At 61.2% G+C, this 19,653-nt stretch overlaps 6 protein-coding genes across 6 annotated transcripts, besides 2 other annotated features; all 6 read left to right on the top strand.

Moving 5' to 3' along the window:
- Positions 1-902: 902 nt before the first annotated feature.
- On the top strand, positions 903-2,747 carry LPMP_061070 (hypothetical protein; the record flags this gene model as incomplete). The annotated part of the gene is made up of 1 exon (XM_010705686.1): positions 903-2,747. One exon carries the CDS (start codon positions 903-905, stop codon positions 2,745-2,747), a length of 1,845 nt encoding a protein of 614 aa, XP_010703988.1.
- Positions 2,748-3,828: 1,081 nt separating this feature from the next.
- Positions 3,829-4,740, top strand: LPMP_061080 (hypothetical protein; the record flags this gene model as incomplete). Its single annotated transcript, XM_010705687.1, has 1 exon — positions 3,829-4,740. The coding sequence occupies one exon, from the start codon at positions 3,829-3,831 to the stop codon at positions 4,738-4,740; it is 912 nt and encodes a 303-aa protein (XP_010703989.1).
- A 303-nt stretch (positions 4,741-5,043) lies between these two features.
- Positions 5,044-5,414: a repeat region.
- Positions 5,415-8,402: 2,988 nt separating this feature from the next.
- On the top strand, positions 8,403-12,260 carry LPMP_061090 (hypothetical protein; the record flags this gene model as incomplete). The annotated part of the gene is made up of 1 exon (XM_010705688.1): positions 8,403-12,260. The coding sequence occupies one exon, from the start codon at positions 8,403-8,405 to the stop codon at positions 12,258-12,260; it is 3,858 nt and encodes a 1,285-aa protein (XP_010703990.1).
- A 556-nt stretch (positions 12,261-12,816) lies between these two features.
- Positions 12,817-13,170: a repeat region.
- Positions 13,171-14,194: 1,024 nt separating this feature from the next.
- On the top strand, positions 14,195-15,016 carry LPMP_061100 (hypothetical protein; the record flags this gene model as incomplete). The annotated part of the gene is made up of 1 exon (XM_010705689.1): positions 14,195-15,016. The coding sequence occupies one exon, from the start codon at positions 14,195-14,197 to the stop codon at positions 15,014-15,016; it is 822 nt and encodes a 273-aa protein (XP_010703991.1).
- An 848-nt stretch (positions 15,017-15,864) lies between these two features.
- Positions 15,865-16,854, top strand: LPMP_061110 (hypothetical protein; the record flags this gene model as incomplete). Its single annotated transcript, XM_010705690.1, has 1 exon — positions 15,865-16,854. The coding sequence occupies one exon, from the start codon at positions 15,865-15,867 to the stop codon at positions 16,852-16,854; it is 990 nt and encodes a 329-aa protein (XP_010703992.1).
- Positions 16,855-17,112: 258 nt separating this feature from the next.
- LPMP_061120 (hypothetical protein) lies at positions 17,113-19,467 on the top strand (the record flags this gene model as incomplete). Its single annotated transcript, XM_010705691.1, has 1 exon — positions 17,113-19,467. One exon carries the CDS (start codon positions 17,113-17,115, stop codon positions 19,465-19,467), a length of 2,355 nt encoding a protein of 784 aa, XP_010703993.1.
- Between the last annotated feature and the right edge of the window lie 186 nt (positions 19,468-19,653).

The raw sequence follows: 19,653 nt of genomic DNA on the forward strand, positions 1-19,653 counted from the left end.
CCTGCGAGAGACAGGCCCGGGGCGGAGTGCGCGGGGAGGTCGGGCTCGCGTGCTGCGTGGCAGAGAGCGGACGAGCTTCGAAAGAAACAGTAGAGTGACACGTTGTTGAATGTACCCTTCCCCGCGCCAACTGTGTGTGCGCCTCTATCTCTCTCTGAGGAGCCAGAGCCTGTGGAAGTGGCACGGTGAGGTGAGAATAAGTCGGGCGGGCGGCCGAGGCGATGTGCTGTTCACCTTTGCGCAGCGCAGAGCGGACACACACACACACACGCACACATAGTGCGACGGGCAGCTGGCACCTGGAGGCGTGTGTGTGCTTGGCTGGCCCTCCTCTGACCTCTTCTCTGACTGGGCGGCGAGTGAATGTTTTTTTCCGCTGCGCACAAACCTCAAGATGAATTGCCACTTTCTCCTCTTCAGGCACGCCGACATGTGAGCTCAAGCAGACCCCAACGCGTCTCGTTTTGAGCTGTTGCAGTGGGGGGGGGGGGAGAGGGGAGGGGAGTAGTGCTCTTCTTCTCCGCTTCGCTTTTCGCCTCGGCCTTCGGTCCGCTGTCAAACGCAGAGGCTCAGTCTAACGTGCGCGCGCTCTCGCTCTCCCCCTCAGGAGAATCCTCTGCTTCCTTTTGCAGATCGCCGCCGCATCACAGACATTTTTTTTGTGTCGCAGTCGCTCCTGCGCAGATTATGGTCACCGCCACCGCAGCACCGCTCCTCACCACCACCAGCGTCATTGTCTTCTCAACCTGCTCTCGCCACCCTACCACCTTTGCTCTCTTCCCTCATCCACTTGCCACTAAGCAGCCGGTGTCTATGTGTCCATCGTCCCCCCTCCATCAGAGCCACAACTCCATTTCAACTCCGGTTGCACCTCTTTCTCTCAACGTGTTCATCTCTTCATGATGCCGCTGGGGCGTATGCAGGTGCGGCGACCACCGCGCCGTGTCGAGGTACCGGAAGACGACGGTGGTCTTGCTGCAGCTGCTGTTGTCGGCGCGACAGCCTCAGCGCCGGCCACGACCGCGAGCAGTCGCTCCCACTCGCCAACCGCTACTACGACATCGACGGCGTCATCGTCTTCTTCGGCGCTGCTGCATCGCCATACGTTCATTCAGCAGGTGCGCCGCTACGAGGACGAGAACATTCGAGCGCTGCTGCATCAGCTGCCCAGCTCACCGAAGCAGCTGATGCGACGCCTAGAGCAGTGTCAACAGGAAATGAACCTGCTGAAGGAGGAAAACATACTTCTCAAATCACGTGAAGTCGAGATCTCGTCGCTGACGCTGCGACTGCAGGAGCGCATCAACGCTACTCAGAGTCAGGTGGATCACATCAAAGCCCAGGTACACCTTCAGCTGTCGAACCCAATCACCGAGGAAGAGTATCAGCGCATCGAGGCACTAACAGAGGCACAGCGTGACCTCGTAGACGTCATGAAGCTCGGCATCTACCGTCAGCTCGGGTCTTTGCGTGCGTCACAGCAGGCGGCAACGAAGCGGGCCGCCGACCTCAGCACGTCCTTGGCGCAGCTGCAGCAGGAGAACAGCGACATGAAGGTGCGCCTGGCCGAGTACGAGTCCCAGGGAGAGGCGGAGAAGGAGAAGGCGGACAAGAAGGCGCGGCAGATTGCCAGTCAGCAGGCTCGCATCGCTGAGCTGGAGGGCCACATCACGTCCCTCGAGGCAAAGGGCAAGTCCATGTACGTGGACCAAGAGCAGTACCTCTCAGCAAAGTTGACGGCGCAGATTAAAACGGACGAGGTGGCGCGTCTGTCAGTACGACTAGAGGAGTCGGAGATGGACACACAGCGATACCGCGCCAATGCCGAGTGCACGGAGCAGAAGCTCGACATCCTCAAGTCCGAGTACTATGAATTGAAGCTGCGCTACGGGCAGCGTGTTCTCGAGCTCGAGAGTGCCTTGAAGGCATCGGAGGAGAAGCTCAAGACACTCGGCGACCTCGAGATGGAGTCGCAGTTGTTCATCTCCAATCTAGCAGTATCTTCACAGGGCGAGGTGGCTTTCGGTACCGACTCAGCAGTCACGGCCACAGGTCGTCCGGCGGACGCCTACGAAGGGTGGCTTGCCCTGCCCCGCTCCCGGAAGCTGGCGCACACCCTTGTCATCACGAAGCGTTGCCTACACTTGGAGAACAAGGTTGCAGCGCTGGAGCACGACCTTGCATTCAAGGAAGCGCAGATGGCCCGCCTGCAGGTCGCTCTCGACGGCGCCCGCGACGCGCTGCACAACATCAACAGTCCCTACGTGCTCGTGGAGAAGGCGATGGCAGAGCTCACGGATGAGAATGAGGCGCTCAAGCAGAAGGTGAGCATCCTGGAGCAGGACAAGAAGGATCTGCAGCTAAAAGTTCAGCAGTACAGCAGCAACCTGCGTGTCTTGACGTATCATCGCGGAGAGCTGCTTCGCATGAAGAAAATGCTCCGTCAGCTCGGGCTTCGCGAAGGATTCGTGTTCCCCGCGGGCGACGAGGAGGCGGAGGAGGTCGAGGGCCCGCCACTGCGGCAGCCGTCTGAAGCTGGCAGAAAGCAGACCATACGCGTTGTGGGGGCAAGCGGCGGTAATGTCGCCTCTCCCACGCAGCGGAAGGGGTCGATGACGTCATTGGCCAGCGCGGTAGCGCGCCGCATCGACGGTGTCGAGGCCGATAGCAGCGAGATGCACCAGATTCCTGGTAATACGCCGCCTGCCTCGTTCGGCTCTTTGCGGCCAATTGAAATGACATTTTAAAATGCGGTGCAACGCGGATGAGGCGAGTGGCGCCACCCCGCGTGTGCGTCTCGTGTGTCATTGCCACATAGAAAATGGTTAAGCGGAGGCCAGAGAGGAGCACAAAGCTCTGTCGGAGCACATTGATGCGGGCTCGTCAAGCATGCGCAGATGCCGCCGCGTCTTTCGCTGGCTTCTGCCCTGTGCTGTTTTTCTCTCTTGCGGCGCGCCATGGGAACTCTGCGTGCTGACCCGAGGAGGGAAGAATCGAGGGAAAGAAGGGCTGCTCTTGCCTGCTCGGTCCTCGCTTCGTCTCCCCTTCCTCATCGTCACTGCACTCTCTCCGTCCCGTTCATAGAATCATGTGATGTCTGCTCGTTTGCGTAGGTGCATGCCTATTACTACCCAGCACTATGTATGGTGTGCACCCTCTTGTCTGTGCACCTGCACAGGGCTATTCAGGAACGAAGAAGCGGACAGAGAGATGAGTTCGTGCCTGCAGGTCGTGTGAGCATGAGAAGGCGGTGCGTGTGGCGAGGACAAAAGGAACAACGGATGTGCGACCAGGGAGAGTGAAGGCCGCAGCACTGGCACCGTGGTACCTCTCCTGTCTACCTCTCACTCACTGTTGTGCCTTCTGCTGCCACCACGACATGAAGAATTAGTCATGTATTCCCCCTGCCTCCTATCACTCAGGTTGGTTGTCCAACACGAAGCCGTCAGCTCTATGGCGAAGAATCCACCCTATGCTTCGTGTAGCCCCGCTGTGTCTCTGTATGACTGCATTCCACAGGATGGGGCGCTGGCATGGCATGAGAAGGCTGTGCCGACATATCTGCTCATTCGTATTGATTCCCCTGCGCAATCTTCCCAGCTCAATCTCTCTTCCCACTCTTGACTGGCACTCGAAGTCCAACTCAACAAGTGAGTCCACGTCTTCCCCTCTCCACCACCTGCACTCCTCACACGCGCCGATACGCACCTCTCCACTCTTCTCTAGTCTTTGCAGTCGATCTCATCAGCGCCCAGTCAATATCGTCACCCTCACAGACTCATCCCACTTCGCTCCCTCCCCTCCTCACCTCCCCGCACGACGTCCTCCATGCTGCAGACCGCGACAAATTCGAACGTGCTCCCGCTGCGCGGCGGCCGCAGCGCGCTGAACCACGGCTATTCGATGCACACTCTCGCACGTAAGCGCTTCGCGGAGAACACGTCTGCCTTAGCGGTGACGGTCGGCTTCGTGCTGCCGGTGCTGAACGGGGTAAACAAGCAGCTGGATAAGCACGTCGACGCCGGCACAGATGTGTCCATGGATGAGCTGCTGCAGATCTTCGCCAACTCTGGCAAGGACGCGGCGGTGCTGTACGCTGATCGCCTGGCACGCATCGGCTGTCAGACGGCCATGGCCTGCGCGCTCATTGAGAGCAAGTCCGCCTACGGGAATGCCGCCGTATACCTGTGGGACCTGTATCCCCGCCTGCACCAACGGTATGTGGGTGCCGTGCTCAGCTGGCTGCGCATCCCCGTCTTCGTGAGCAGCCTTCTGGGCCCGAAGCCGACGGCGCAAGACGTAGCCTTCCTGCAAGCTCGCGTGTCGTGCGTGTGCGCCTTCGAGGACAGCCTGCGCCGTGACACCATCACGCTGTTTGGCGATCTCCTCGTTGACACGGCGCGCATTATGATGCGCCGCGATGTCGAGAACCCGACCGAGGCCATTGCTCGGCAGACAGTGCTGCGCGTGACTGTCACTTTGGTCGGCGCCATTGGTGCCGGCGTGGGTCGCGCTGCCATTGGAGAGCGCGGTGAGTACTGGGGCAACATTGCAGGCACGATGGCCGGGCCTGCGATTGCGGTGCAGCTGTGGATGGTAGTGCGGAAGTTCCGCGTGCTGCGCCCACGCCGCTCCAGTGACGGCAGCAAGGGTCACCGTCACCGTCACAGCACGACTGAAGGCTCGAGGGCTGCTGCCGCTGCCGCCGCCTCCGCCGGCGCTGCACCTGTAACGGCGTAGGTGTATCGCAATAGGGAGGGAGGGACACAACGACACGAGGTGTGTGGGAATACGATCATACGGGCCGTATGTCCGTGGTGATGTGTGTAACAGCCTACAGTGGGTATTGTGCGCCAAGGGGGAACCCTCGTGTAGTGCCGCGTGATGGCTTACGTAGCCGCCGATGAGTTGTATGGATCCACTTTGCTTCTCTCCCCTGGCCCACTGCAGTCCGTAAGCAGCGTCCGCATAGACACAAGCAAACACGCGCACATCACATTCTTCATCCGTGCTGTGATAGTGTTCGCTAGTTAGCGGCCCGGATGGCGGAGGAAAACACCCCCCCCCCTCCTCCCCCTCCCGCGTGGCGTCATCCGGGGTCCGGCACTCCCCGCACATGAAGCGGCGAGGCCGCGCGGGCCCCCCTCCGTCCCTACCGATGGCGAGGCGCTGCTCTGGTGGCGACGGTCGGGCCCTGGGCGGCGCTGCGGCGGAGCGACCGGCGACAGCCAACCCATTTGTGCCATCGATGGGGGCCGGCGAAGTGTCGGCGTGACTCGCGCGCATCTCCGCGGGCCCTCGCGGCCTGTGGGTGCGGGGAACGGGTCGAGCTCGAGGGTGGGGCCCTGCGAGAGACAGGCCCGGGGCGGAGTGCGCGGGGAGGTCGGGCTCGCGTGCTGCGTGGCAGAGAGCGGACACGCTGAAATAGCACACCTCATGGTGAAAGCTCCTCTCATGGGTGGCGTGAGTGGGTTGGGCAAGGCGCAGTCAGCAACCGTCGTGCTTCCTGTTGCACTCCCTCCCTTATGTTTCGCAATCTCTGCGGGTGATGAAGAAGAGTCCATGGACCGCTGGCACACTTTGCTGAGACTTTGAAAGACTGGCAAGCGGCAACAGCTGATACGCGGCTCACGTCTGTGCGTGCCTATGATAGGGCTGCAGTCCGCAGTCTCACATTGCCGCAAGCCCCCCTTTTCGATCTGCATGAGTGCTTGCGTCAGTCCTCTCCTTCGCTCGCACGGCATGGCAGCTGCAGCGCACGCCTCTCGCTCGGTGCGGTTTTCCCTCCTCTTCTCCCCCTCTTGAAGACGACACAGAGGCTGAACGAAAAGGGCTTCACTTGACTCGCTACCGGTAGTCACCCGGCAGGGATTGCCCCAGTGAAAACACGTCGGACACCAGAGGCAGTTGCAGACGAAGGCAAACATCGTCGTCTCTCGCAGTCCTGGAGAGGTAACGGGGGTGGGGGGGGCAGACTACACCGCAGTGGAGGAACTGAAGGCCGAAAAGGAGGCCGATTCGGGCGGGCGGCCCTCTCAGCGCCGAGGCAACCCGAAGCAAACATGGGAAGCGTGAAGTACCTCGTGGAGGAGAGACGTATGTGCGAGCACCCGTTGTCAGTCCACCCGTGGCTGCAGGAGCCGATCAAGGCAGAGGCACTTTGGGGGAAGGAAGGGAGCAGCAGCGCACCAAAAGCCTGCAGCTCGCGGAGAGCTAAACAGGAGGAGAGGAGAGTTCCGTGAGTCTCGCCCGGCGAGGCCATTCGACCCCCCTGGCAGTGAGGCTGGGCCAGTGCGTGCTCTTCCCAAACGACCTGAGCGATGCACGCTACGCACTGATGCCCGTGATCCTCCACTTCAGCACTGATGAAGCCGTCAAAACGCATCATTGGCTTCTGGCCAGCACCTGGGACAGAGGGGGGGAGGCACGGTGGCTTCCCCCTGGTGAGCGAGTTGCCAGACTGCAGAGTCCTCTTCTCACTCCACAAAGTGACGTGGTCTCAACGCATCTCTCTTACCGGCTGGGGTGAAGGCAGCAAGCAGCGGCCTGATTGGCAGCGCGGAGAGTGCTGTGGTAGGATTTTGCGGGAAGCTTGAGGACAACGCATTGCTTGGTGGCGGATACATCTTCCCGTTCACGACGCCTAAGGGAACCGAGTATGTGTGGCAGACGTGGACCACATGTCGAGGCAGCTTGAACGCTCTCGTCCGTGGCCTGGTTGACAAGGTGAGCCACAGGATCAAAGGCTCTGAGGGCAAACATGCGGCAAAGCCAATCCACGCCACGGCTGCGGTGGTGGTTACTCCGGAGCGCTACGGCAATACGGGTCGTGGCGGGAGTAGATTCAACGTAGGCAGCGCTGAGGAGCAGCACCAGCAGCGACAGCCATCGAGAGAAAGCGGAGGCAGGGCTCCCCGTCGGGTGGCCCAGAGAGGGAGACACTACAGGAGCAAGCCCATGGTAAATGCTCACAGGAGGCTGCGTGTCACACGGGAAGAGGACAAGTCATGAGTTGGATTGGTCTTCGCCAACACTACACGCCAACGCCGCTCCATTGCAAGTGAGCACGACTAGCCACACTCACGGTAGACCCGACCCGGGTGGCTGTACACCAGGCCAGCACCTACGGAGAGAAGCTACCACACACCCCTTGCACCCGCGGCATCATGGGCTAACCGGTACTCTAACCTGAGGTAGAACGCCCAGCAAGGTATGACTGCATATTCTCTACTCAGCTCCAGTCTGTCATCTTCAGGCGGTACGCACGCACGCACGCCCTTGAGAATCGCGACACAACGGCCTCTGAACTCTGTCAAGAACATGACACAGCAGCACTTCAGCGATGGCTGCGGGACTCTTCCTGTGGGCCTCTGTATTCGCCGGCGCACTAGACGACGCGACTTGTGAGCTCAAAATCACGCCACCCTGCTTGGGCCCCTTCGTCCACGGAGGCCACAGCACGGATGTCTGGAAAGAGAGATGGCTCATTATCAGACTCAGGGTCTCTTGCTACCACAGCTGCGCCCGACCGCGGCACTCGAGGTGGAGCGCACGAAGATGTTGACTGCGCGGTTCGGGGTCGTAGTTCCACAGAAGAAAATGTGAATCGAAAGAGAAGAGGACAGAGACGGGCTGTGCGAGTACGCCGGAGAGAGAGAGTCGCTCGACGACGCGCGATCAGCAGTGAGCGCACGTTTCTTCCTTTTACCAGCTCTCCACGCTTCGCCGAGGTGAGGCAAACCTTTGCGAGCGTTGTAAGTGATAGAACGGGCTGAATGCACGGATCTCTGGCGGCGCCTTCGCTTCTGTCGGTCTCCGCCGTTATCATCTCCGCCATTCACTTTTCTCCCCCCACTGCTCGGCCAGTGTGTATCACCAACGGTGCTTTGGTGTGTGTTGTCGACTTTACCATTCAATGGACAAGTAAGCTGAAACGGCAAGTACGACCATGGCGATGACAGACGAGATACGGAAGAGGCTGAGGTGACACCAGGGAAGTGTTGTCAATGCGCAGTGCAACACTGTTGCAGTACTCGCGCCTCACTCTTCGCCCATTCCCTTTACCTCCTGCCTCCTTTCCCACATTCGCTCACGCCTTCTTCGGTGTCGAAAAGTTCTCTCCCTCACCTCTCCTCCAGAGCTGCAGTCCGCGGTAAAACGAAGACGCCATGTCCCCCCCTCCTCTTCGGGAAGTTGAGAGTCACTGGCATCTGCGATACTGAGCCGACGACGGGTAACAGCAGTGGCGAGGGGCTACTTGTGTGTGTGTGTGTGTGTGCTGTTGACAGGGATTTCACGAAAGGAAGAGACCACGCTGTGCTGTCGGCTTCCCCCCCCCCCCTACAGGAGCGACATCGCACCAGAGCGATGCACCACGAGGAGAGCCATAAAAGCGCGCAGACATGAATGCCTGCAGAGGAGCGGCGCCGGTGGCTGCGCACACGCTCTCTCACCCCCACTCACACAGACCTCATTTGAATTTGTCCCCCGTATTTTCTTCTTCTCTCTGTTGCACACCCCTGGCACTAATACTGCCGCCGCCGCCACCGCTGCATTGCGTCAGTGATGCTCACGCCATCGCACCCTATTCAGTACAGCCCACCGGCTGTCTACTACTTCCATGCACGTACGGGCGTCTCTCTTCTTGGTCGTTTCAGCTGATTGCATCTTTTCCCAGTGTCTCCCCTCTTTACCGTTGGCTGCCTCGTTGGCGTGCGCGAGTGCGTCCAGCCTGCGCTGCTGTCTTTTTTTCTCTTCTGCCTTGGCGCAATCCCGACAACCGTTCGTTGCCACCCCTTCCACTGCCTCTGCTCGCCCGCCTTTTCCCCTTCCTCCCTTCAAGTTTGCCTTCTCCATCTGCGGCGCGTGCACACACTCTCTCTCTGTCGCTCTTGCACACGCTCCTGGCGCTTGCCCTTTGCATCTGTTGCTGGCGTGCGTGTGTGCGTGTAGCGCGAGCATTCTCTCCTCCCCCCACTTCTCTGCCCTTGCCACCTTCTCGCTTTGGAGTTTCTCTTCTCCTCATCTCTTTCCGTGCTTCTTCGCTCAGACACGCTCTTGAGCCCCGTTGCGCACGCCACATTGGTCGTCTAATGATGTCGTCGCCCTCGCCAGAGAAGGGCTCGCCGGGCAACAGCACGGCTGGTGGGCAGCACTCCTCGTGTGGCTACCACGGCGCGGGCTATCGCAGCTGCGTCGCGGAGAATTTCCACGGCCGCCCTGCCGCACACCCCTTCCTGCGATCCCTTTCCTCTGAGCGTTCCGACTCACCGTCGCACGACGCCGACCCGTCGAGGGGCTTGTATTCTGGCGTTGACAAAGATGCGCGCCTCTCCGGATCGGCATCCTGCTCAAGTCGCTCTATGGACGTCTCTGCATCAGCAGAAAATGACGGTGGTAGGACAGGTACCGATGCGGTACTCGCCGACCGACGTCCAGCCGGCACGGAGTGCCTCCGCACAGGCGGCAGCAGCGCTGCCATGGCCCGCACAATGAGCGACCTGCGCGCTACGCACAGCGGAATGGTGGTGCCGCCCATTCAGGGCATACCACACCCCGGGGGACTGCCCCCAGAGACACCGGTAGAGTGCGTGAAGGTGAAGTGCCGACGAGAGTCACATCGACAGCTGACAGCAACGAAGGGGGCCTTCTCCTGTACGACCAGTCTTGCCGTCCTCCAGCGCGTGCAGCCGTTGCAACCGAACACTCACCAGGTAGAGCCGGCCGGGTGGACACCGATCGAGCCGTCGCCGATGCGCACCGGCATCGCTGACGACATCGATATAGTGGAGGAGTACGCGGAGCAGATGCAGCGGCGCGCGGCCGCCGCTCTCGCCAGTGACCGTTCTCCTTCGATAGCGGTTGCCAAGGGTGCTTGTGCCAGTACCGTACGATCCCCCTCTGCGGCCTCCCGTGTGTTTTCCGACGCATTGTGGACTCCACTGGAGGCGATAGTGATGACCGAGACGTGGAAAGAGAATGCACCACTGGGGGTGGTGGCGTCGGCACAAGCCATGCAACCCGCCGAGGACTGTGACGATGCCGAGGTGCAATCAAAGGATACCCACGCCTTCATGGCGGAGCGGCGACGTCTGCGGCAGCAGCAGCGATGGCACTGTAGCGAGGGTACGACAGCTCTAGCGCCCCCGGAAGCATTTGCACCGTCTACGTCGACCCCTACGCGCTCCGGCAATAAAGGTAACACCGACAGTGAGAGCGATGTCGAGCAATCGGGCGGCCGCCTACACACAACGGCGCTGACGCAATCGGCGCGCCACAAACATTCGGTGAACGGCGCCGCCTCATACCGGCTCAGTACCACCACCCACGAGTTCTCCTCTGGTAGGCCACAGCTCCCGCCACCTGCCTCTCGCCCTGATACAAACCCATCCCCCAGCACGATGAAAGGGGCGGGTCGCACGAGTCGCAAGCCCTCGACCCCAATGCCGCGTGGCTTCGAGAGCTTTATTGAGAAGGGACAGCAGCGCCGCGCCGAAGCGGAGCGAGCACGACTCGAACGCACCGCCGAGGCTGCAGGCGAGCTGTTGATCGCTACCTCTAAGCAGAAACACAGGAATGGCGACGGAAGCGATACCGCGCCTGCAACGGCCGGTCAGGCTGCCAAGCCACCGCGCAAGATGTCGATGATGCCACTCCCGCGCGTGTACGAGTCGTACGTGCAGATGGGGCAGGTGAGGCGTGCTGAAGCGAACCGAAAGGAGGCGGAGCGCTGCAGCGACGAAATCGTCAACTGCACGCATCACCCACTGGTGAACCGCCCCGGAGCCATGCCAGCTTCTTTCCGGGGCGGTGCCTGGGGCCGAAGGCGGGCGTCCTACCCGAAACCGCGGCCAGCAGCGGCAGGGGGGGAAGACGGCGCGCCAGCTGCTGGGGGGCCGTCCATGTCTGTCTTTGAGCGCCTCAGCCATAAGGTGGAGCGGTGCGATCAGCGCCCGCGTCAGCTCGAGGAGCGTGGCGCACAGTCGTTCCAGCCGCATGCCTCCGCACCCGCCGCCGCAGTAGAGGACGTAGGCGCGCAGCGCCGCAAGACGCGAGAGGTTGGCCGCACTGTTTTTGAGGGCGCCCACCTGCGGGCACGCGGGGATGGGCACGCCGCCACTACCGCATCCGCAGCGCACGCGAGCCTCAAGTCGAAAGTGCCGGGAGGTGGTGCGGTATTTCGGCGCACCCACACGGTGGCGTTCAGCATCACAGGGACAAGAACGGCTGCCACCGGGTACGCAGCGGAAGAGGCCATTGTTCCCAAGAAGTTACAAGCGGAGATTGAGCAGCACCTAGCAGGAATGATGCGCCGCGAGGAAGAGCACCACGCCAAGTGGGTGAAGCGCCTCGTGGCCCAAGCGGGCGAGGGGGTGGAGGGACGGCATGGACACGTGGCGCTTCACCCAATGACGGGCGAGATGGCGGTGCAGCGCGTCGTAAATGTTCGCCGGGCACTTCCGTCCTCGAGGCCTGTGGAGGGTGGCGAGGGGGCAGCGCACACGGCTAGGCAAGAGACGGTGCTGACCCCAAGAGCGACGTCAGCGGTCGCAGAGAAAGCGGGAGCAGCAGCCACACCGCTCCGTTGCGCCACTGCGGACCACTTTTACGCACACCAGCTGCTAGCCAAGAAGCTCAAGCAGCAACATCTTGAAGAGCTGCGACTGCAGCGCGCCGAGGCGGAACTTAGCGAGTGTACGTTTCACCCACGACTCAACGACGCATCGGAAAAGATGGCGCAGCGCCTTACGGAGCCCCTTCAGAAGGATTGCACACACGACGTGCACAATAGATCAGCGTTGGCCACGACGCCATGGGAGGGGGAGGTTGGCTCTGACAGGCGTGCTCGAAGCGTGCCGCAGTTCGCCGAGTGCTGCGGCGCTCACGGTCACAGACCCTTCGTCAGCTCGCGCAGCGACATCCTCTTTCAGGAGCTGAATCAAGCATCATCACTGACGCACTGTTATGTACCGAGTCCCTCGGAGGTGTTACATCCACGGCCGGGGGAGGGCGGGCTCGACTTCAGCACCGAGATGGCTTTCAATGATGATTACAGCCACAGTAACACCGAGGGCTTTGCCTGCGATATGGTCGACGTGGAGGCGCTGGAAAGAGAGGCGACGACGCTGCCATGCCTCCCGTCTGGCTCGATGGCGGAGAAGCTGCGCAACCTTAAGGAGATGCTGCGCGAGTGGAAAGAGATCGAGCGCGAGTGCTCGTCTATGCTAGAGCAGCCCTGCAAGGCCGACATTACCGAGTAGGTAGAAGGGGTGCCGCCGAAGCCGGCAAAGAGAGAGGAGGGAAGGCGAATGGGAGACCGGGGGCGTAGCGCTGCTAGACAGACTCGTCACCCCCCCCGCTGCGCTGCGCGCACACGCCTTCCCTGCAACACGGGTTTACGCGCGTATAAGCGGGGTAGGGGTGGGGACCCCTTACATATCCGCACGTGTTAAGACCTGAACCCCCCTTCTCTCTCTCCTCGGTTTGCTTGCTGTCTTCGGTCCAGTGTGTGCGCGCATGTGTGCTGAGGCGTTGTTCTCTTCACTTCTTATTTCCGTTGGTTTTACTTGTTTGCTTGCTTGTGCACGCACTCCAGCCGCTTGCAAAGGACGCCACTGTGATGAGGCCCTCGACAACTCCCCTCTGTCCATCCATCTACGCGATTTCAACTTCGGAAATCGGGAGTGCAAAGTGCAACAGTGTGTCACTGTCGCTGCACCTCTCTCTTTCTCTCTGGGGGTGGGTGCATTTTCGTTTATGTGTGCGATCTCAAAGCTCTGCCCGACATGTTTTCCGCTTCCCTCTTCTTCTTCCTGATGGCGGAGGAAAACACCCCCCCTCCCTCCCTCCCGCGTGGCGTCATCCGGGGTCCGGCACTCCCCGCACATGAAGCGGCGAGGCCGCGCGGGCCCCCCTCCGTCCCTGCCGATGGCGAGGCGCTGCTCTGGTGGCGACGGTCGGGCCCTGGGCGGCGCTGCGGCGGAGCGACCGGCGACAGCCAACCCATTTGCGCCATCGATGGGGGCCGGCGAAGTGTCGGCGTGACTCGCGCGCATCTCCACGCGGGCCCTCGCGGCCTGTGGGTGCGGGGAACGGGTCGAGCTCGAGGGTGGGGCCCTGCGAGAGACAGGCCCGGGGCGGAGTGCGCGGGGAGGTCGGGCTCGCGTGCTGACGAGTTGGAGCGGCAACGACCTGCTCGTCACATTTTTTTTTTTTGCAGCACACATCTCACATCATCTCAGCTACTGGCTGCCACTTCCGACTTCGACTCCTAAGCCACCAACCCGTCATCACACCGCTCTTCTTACCGTCATTTGCACTACGACGTGCTGGAGATATCCAAGCGCTCCCTACCCACGCCACTCGTTTTGCCCTTCCCCCCCCCCCCTCTCATCTCTCCCCCACACTCCCGCTTCGACTGTTTCAGCAGCGACGACGACGCCTGTCTTGCTGCGTGTTCTTTTAGTTGTCTCTCGTTGCCGGGCTCACTTCGCGTAGGGCCCCGTCCCCTTGCCGTAACGGTGCGCATCGATGCAGGAGCCGGTCGACTGCGCTGGGAGTGCGCATTGAAGACGCAAGCGCCGGCAAGACAGCGTCACCACAGGGAGCTGGAACCCCAAAGAGGATGACGTACCGGCCACCTCTTCTGCCAGGGCGATCGGTGGAATTTGGTGTTCAAAGGCCGCCCATTGTCATTCAAGGCACATCACAAATGGGGAATAGTGGCGCTGTGAGGAAGATGAGGAGAGGGTGAGTTGCCAGGTGGGCGTACTACCTCACCCCCTCCCCGGTCTTGCTGTTGATCTCAGGCGCACCGCCCACCGCGGCCATCGTGGCCAGCGCCGCTTCGTCACGCCCCACATGCCCAGGAGCATAGCCGTAGACGTGCACGGAATCAACATGGAACGTGCGCCCATCATTAAAGTGTTACGGTTTGTTTCTGGAGTCCCTTGAACTATCGCCGCCGTTACTTCTCCTCCTCCTCTCCTTTACATCTCTCTCCCCGCATCATGAGCGCTGTACGTGCAATCCTCACCAGCACAACGGGAAGCAGCACGGGAGAGTGAGAGAGACACGCGCTCGTCATCCGTCTCTTCGAACCACCATCACTGCCATCCCCACTCCCCTCCCCTCTCCACGCATATGCGCGCTGCTGTGTCTGTCTTTCATCACGTTCCTTCTATCCTCTCTGCTGATGGCGAGCTTAGTCGTGACGGCACGACTGCTGTGCTTCGTCATAGCAGCTGTGCCTGTGGTCACCGCTGTGCAGAGTGGTAGCTGCGTCTTCCTCACCTCTCCACCGTCGTACACGTTCATCGGCGGCGGATTTCACATGCGGCTCGCGCTCGAGTACCCCCTCCCGGCCGAGGACGTCCGCTTCAGCTTCGACCTTCCCAAGTCCTTCTTCATCGACGAGGCGGAGGCGGTGCAGCTCTACCGAATGGAGGTGATCTCTGCCAGCCCAGTGACGCAGGGGATGGCCGCTGTCGTAGTGGCCGACATCACGAGCGCCTACACGCCGCTGAACATGTCATCTCAGTATCTCTTTGATATTGAAGCCCCAGTATTTAAGGTCAACTACACGGAAAATCACGTGGAGCTTACCTTCCAGCAGAGGGTTGACGACGGGGCGGGCAGCGCTCTGGACACGTACCTGGCGGAGGACGGGGCGCAGGCGCAGTTCTCTTTTCGTGCGCGCCTCGTCATTCCCATTCACTCCCGCTACGACGTCTTGGAGACGACGACGCCCTTTTCACTGCTGCACTTCATCACCAGTGAGGGCGCCTACGTGCGCCGCTGCTTGGTGGAAGTGCACGTCTCTGGCCGTGCAGACCCGCGCTGCTCAACTGGTACGTACAGCACCAGCGCTGCCCTGGCGACCGTAGAGGAAAGGCTGCATTACACGCCCTGCCTCGACCTGCCTGTTGGTCTGCTGAATGACTTACCGTACGTGTACAACGGACTTATGGCTCTTCTGGTGACTGGCGCGGTTATCGTAATCCTTTCCATTCGTTAGCTCATCTACGTGCTGCTATGAGCACAGTTATTGATGATGATGGTGCGAGAGAGACGCGGAGACTGGCCCTTCCTCTGCCCGCACAGTGGCCACTGTAGGACCCCCTTTGCCGTGTGTATGCGCTGTCTTCCGCGCACCCCACGTCACTGCCCTCACCTCATCCTCATCTGTTTTTTTCCCTCCTTGCCCGGGCGCATTGGGTGCCCGTTTGTCTCTTCACGGTTGTCTGTGGGTGCGGTGTGGGTATGGAGGAGACAGCAGCACATGCATGCCCGTGAGAGGGTGGAGAGGCATGAGCGCCGAGGTAGCGACACGACTGGCGTACACCGCCACCCCCTTCTTTCCGCTTTCCCTGTGCCTGTGCGTGCCAGCGCCTCTCCGCTTCCTCCACCTCACCACGCCTGTTTCCCCACGCCCGCAGCGTGCTACATCGACTCTGCCCCTTCTCTTACTGCCACCTCACTCTCTCTGCCAACTCGTTCGTGCGTGCGGGGGATGAGGCGCACCTCTGCACTGCCTCCTCTCTTTGTGCTAACATCTCTTCTTCTAATGGATGACATCCGCAGCGACGCCTCCCCCTCCCCCACGCGCCTCCGTTCATCTGCACCGACTTCCCCCTCTATCGTTGGCGTCTCCCTCCCTCCCCCCTCTCTCTCTGTGTCGCTCGGATTACGCACACGCTCGTCGTCTTCTCTTTCCTCAGTGAACTCCGTTAAAGAGGGCCATGTGATTGCCCTTCACACACACACGCACACCCACAGTCACTCACACGCTCGCTTGCGCTGCCGCCACACACGCGTCTTGGTTGCTGTGGCCTGCCCTCGCACGCCACCGACTAAAGACGGGCAATGAGCCGTGCACTCACGCCGTACCGCGAGTTGCAGCTCCCGCACCCGCCGGCGCTGCTCTACAACAACCTGCAGCTGCACCAAAGTGGGACGTACGTATCGTACGCAGCGGACTCCGCCGTGTACACAATTCGGTCGTCGACAGGGGCTCTGTGCTTCAGCCCCCTTCGCTTTCCCGGTGGTCACGTACATCACCTTGCATCCTTGCAGGATGATGCAGAGCAGAACATCATTCTAATCATTGTCCTCTCCACACGCGTGGCTGTTATCGCTGTGAATGGGCAGCAGACCCACATGCTGCCGGTGAAGGACGACCATGCGACGCTGACCTGCGCAGCTGTGGTGCGTGTGGCAGGGAAGAACGAGATGGTGGTCGCGGTCGGCTCATCAGATGGAATACCGCTGTGCAGCCGCTACACTCTCCAAGGGCAGCCCGTGCCATCCGTGGAGCTCACCATGCCAGTGCAAGCGCACGCGAGGCGCAGCATCACGGCCTTGGATCTCGAAGCTGTGGGAGAGGCGTCGCAAGTGGAGATGGCGTCGGGTGACTCCGGCGGCCACGTTGTACTCTGGGCTGACAACAACCCCACACTCACGATTCCACCTGAGAGCGATACAGATGCTGTCACGTGCCTGCGACTGGTCGCCGTCCGCAATGCTGTCGCTGTGGCGTACGGTGGGGGACAAATCAGGCTCATTCAGTGCAGTAGCGGTGCCGTCATAATCAATATTCAGGCCCACTCCCGCTGGATCAACGCACTGGTCTACAGCGCCGCCCAGCACTGGCTGGTGTCTGGCGCCGAGGATGGGCAACTATCGGTATGGGATGTCACCTCCGCTAATCCGACTAGCGTCTGCCTGGCGAGCGGTGCCCTGCGGAATGAACTCCCCACCGGACTGGCCTTCCTGGGCGACCAGGGCGCTCTTCTTGTTGCGTCGTACGATGTAGCCAAGCTTCGCTTCTTCTCTACTCCCTGTAAGGGACGGTAATGTGGGCCGAGCACGTAAGCGATTTGGTGCGATGTGGAGCGAAGCGGTGGCACTTGTGGAACGCAAAAGTGGAAGGCAAAATGCTCCGAGAGACGCACACAGAGGTGCGAAAATGAATGCAGCAGTGTGTAGCTGTCGGAGCAGCGGAGAAGCGTTTCGCGTGCTGTTCCCTGCTCTCACACTGCGCAGGATAACCGTATCGTAGCCTCGGCAGCGTACATCTCTAAGAACATCAACAACGCCGCCGAATCAATTCTCATGCACACATGCAACTCTGCACTTGTTCTTTACACTTCCTCCTCTCTTCGGTACTGCCTGCTGCGTGCAGCAGGCACGCTCGCTCTTCCGCCTCTCTGCGGTGCACCAATGTCGCTGGCGGACATGGAAGAAGCTGATACGGTGGAGTTTCTCTCCGAAGACAGCTGCTCAACTGTGTCCGCTCTTTCTCAGGATGTCGCGACTACCACAGCAGACACGTCCCTGCCACTGGCTGCTAACACAGATGAGGAGCAACTGCGTCGCCATACGATGCACGAGTTTGCCTTTATGCCGGAGCTGAGGCCGCAGCCCTCGTGGCTTGAGCAGAGCGGTATCGCAGACGACAGACCATTCACGTTCGTGACGGAGATGAGCTGGGATGCCGCGCACGCTGACCACCTCATCGTCGCTGTACGGTGGCGGGTGACACTGGCTTCATCTGGCACTGCGTTCCCCACACGCCACGCAACACCTTGGGTGCCGTATGCGGTGCCCCTCGCAACGATCATCACTACCGGCACAACGGCCATGGCGGACATGGTGAATACCGTCACGAGCACTACCAGCAGCAGCGGCGACGGAAGCGGCGCGACAACGCAGCTACTGGGCTCCGTGCAGCTGCGCCTTGGACGCTCGGCGTTCCTTCTCGCTGCCCAGCTCTCCTCGTTTGGGGAAGGCGCATGGGGAAGCAACATTGCCCGTGAGAGCCTCGCCAACGTGGCCGCTTCCATCTCGCGAGCGCAGTGCACGTTGCACCTTCACTACGCGGCAGCCACGACACCGCAGGCGCCGTCCTTGACGCTAACCCGTCCGGTGTGTCGCTCCTTCGACATATTTGCCATTTCCCCTACGACAACTCTCCTCGGGGTTGCCTTGCAGCCCCACCAGCGCTACCACATCAAGCGGAAGCGGGGCACCGGCAAGTCAGCTCACACCGTGGAAGACCAGCCCTGCAACGCAGACGGCGTACTCACCTTGCGAGTGGGACTGCACTGCCATGTGGATGTCGCGTTGGACGGGGTACCTTCCGAGCCTCGTGCTGTCGGACGTACCGACACGTGCAGCTCCACCGTAACGAACACATACAACGGCAGTCATACGCACACCACACGGAGTGGTCAGACGCAAGACGGCCTGGCGGTGCACCGGACGTTCGCATGCCAGAGTGACGTAGCACGCGAACGCCCTGAGACGATGATGCAGCTACGACGCGGCTGGACAACGTCCCTCATCACCGGCGACAGCACCGCCGTCTTAGCGACGCTGTCTGACGTGTCGGACCCCGTCGCGCTGAGCGGCACGAGTGACCATGGGAATGGCAGCCCTGTCGTCCCTGAGGGCCAGGAGGTGGCCGCCGCACCGTCGCACGCGCCCAACACAGAGTCGCTTGGCGACGCACTGCGGGAGTCACGGAAGCGGCGGCGGTCAACTACGACTTCTGGCAGCGCTGCTGAGGCCGTGACCCGGCGAGCCAACGACGCGGAAGCGGTGAAAGGAGAGGAGGACGACGAGGCAGACGCCGCCGCAACACCAAGCGAGATCGTTCTCTTCACGACAGGGATACGACTCAGCGATGCGGAGGAGAAGACACTGAAGGAGCTCGGCAGCCTTGTGAACCCACACCTGCGCCTGGCACGCTACGCCCGCGTTCTGGTGGCGCAGCGGCCGCTCGTGCGCAGCGTAAAGCTGCTCACCGTCCTGCCCTACGTCCACGACGTGGTACACCAGAGCTGGCTGGACGCGGTGCTGCACAAACGCACTCTCGACCTCCCGGTGGAAGGCTACGCTTACAAGGAGCGGAAGATTGCCGGCAGCATTGAGTCCGAGAACGGATTCGACCTTCGCAAAACAATGGGCATAGCGCCGACGGAGCGCCAGCGACTTTTCGCGCAGCAGCGATTTTGGGTGCACAAGTCCGCCACCCCGCAGGAGCCGCCGATGAACGACCTCAAGACGGTGCTGACTGCCTCCGGTGGCGTAGTCACACGGCGCGTTCTCGACGCAGACGTCCTCGTCCTGCCGAATCACAAGCCCACCTTGTCGTGTTGGCGTGGCATCGCGCAGCAGCTCGGGGGAGTCGCCAGGGCCTTGGCCTCGTCGACACCAGCGACGCTCTTGCAGTGCAAGCGAGCCGGCGTCCTGTTTGTGGTGCCAGACGACATCTTCAAGTGTGTTCTACAACAGCGCCCTCTCTCCACCTCCACTATTGCTCTTCCGCGGCAGTTTCAGACGGAGGCCACCTCCCCTCGAGGCAGTGCCGGAGCAGCCAGTGCCCGCCGACGCTCCTCTCAGTCAAAACGCGCGCCCACCACGCAGTGGTCTTCACAACCCAGCTCGCACAAGCGCGCGCAGTGAGAGTCGGGCGCCACAAGGCGGACGTTCGCGTATACGCCTGCGTTTGCGCATAGATGCAGCCCCAGCAGATAACGTTGCAGGCGCGACGACAAAGGTGCGAAGAGAAAGAGGACGCTGAGGCAGACACGGTACATCGCGGCTCTGATGGTGCCTCCATCAGCCCCTCCCCACATCACAACCACAGAC

The sequence above is a fragment of the Leishmania panamensis genome (assembly GCF_000755165.1).
Source record: "Leishmania panamensis strain MHOM/PA/94/PSC-1 chromosome 6 sequence".
In the NCBI taxonomy this organism is placed as follows: domain Eukaryota; phylum Euglenozoa; class Kinetoplastea; order Trypanosomatida; family Trypanosomatidae; genus Leishmania; species Leishmania panamensis.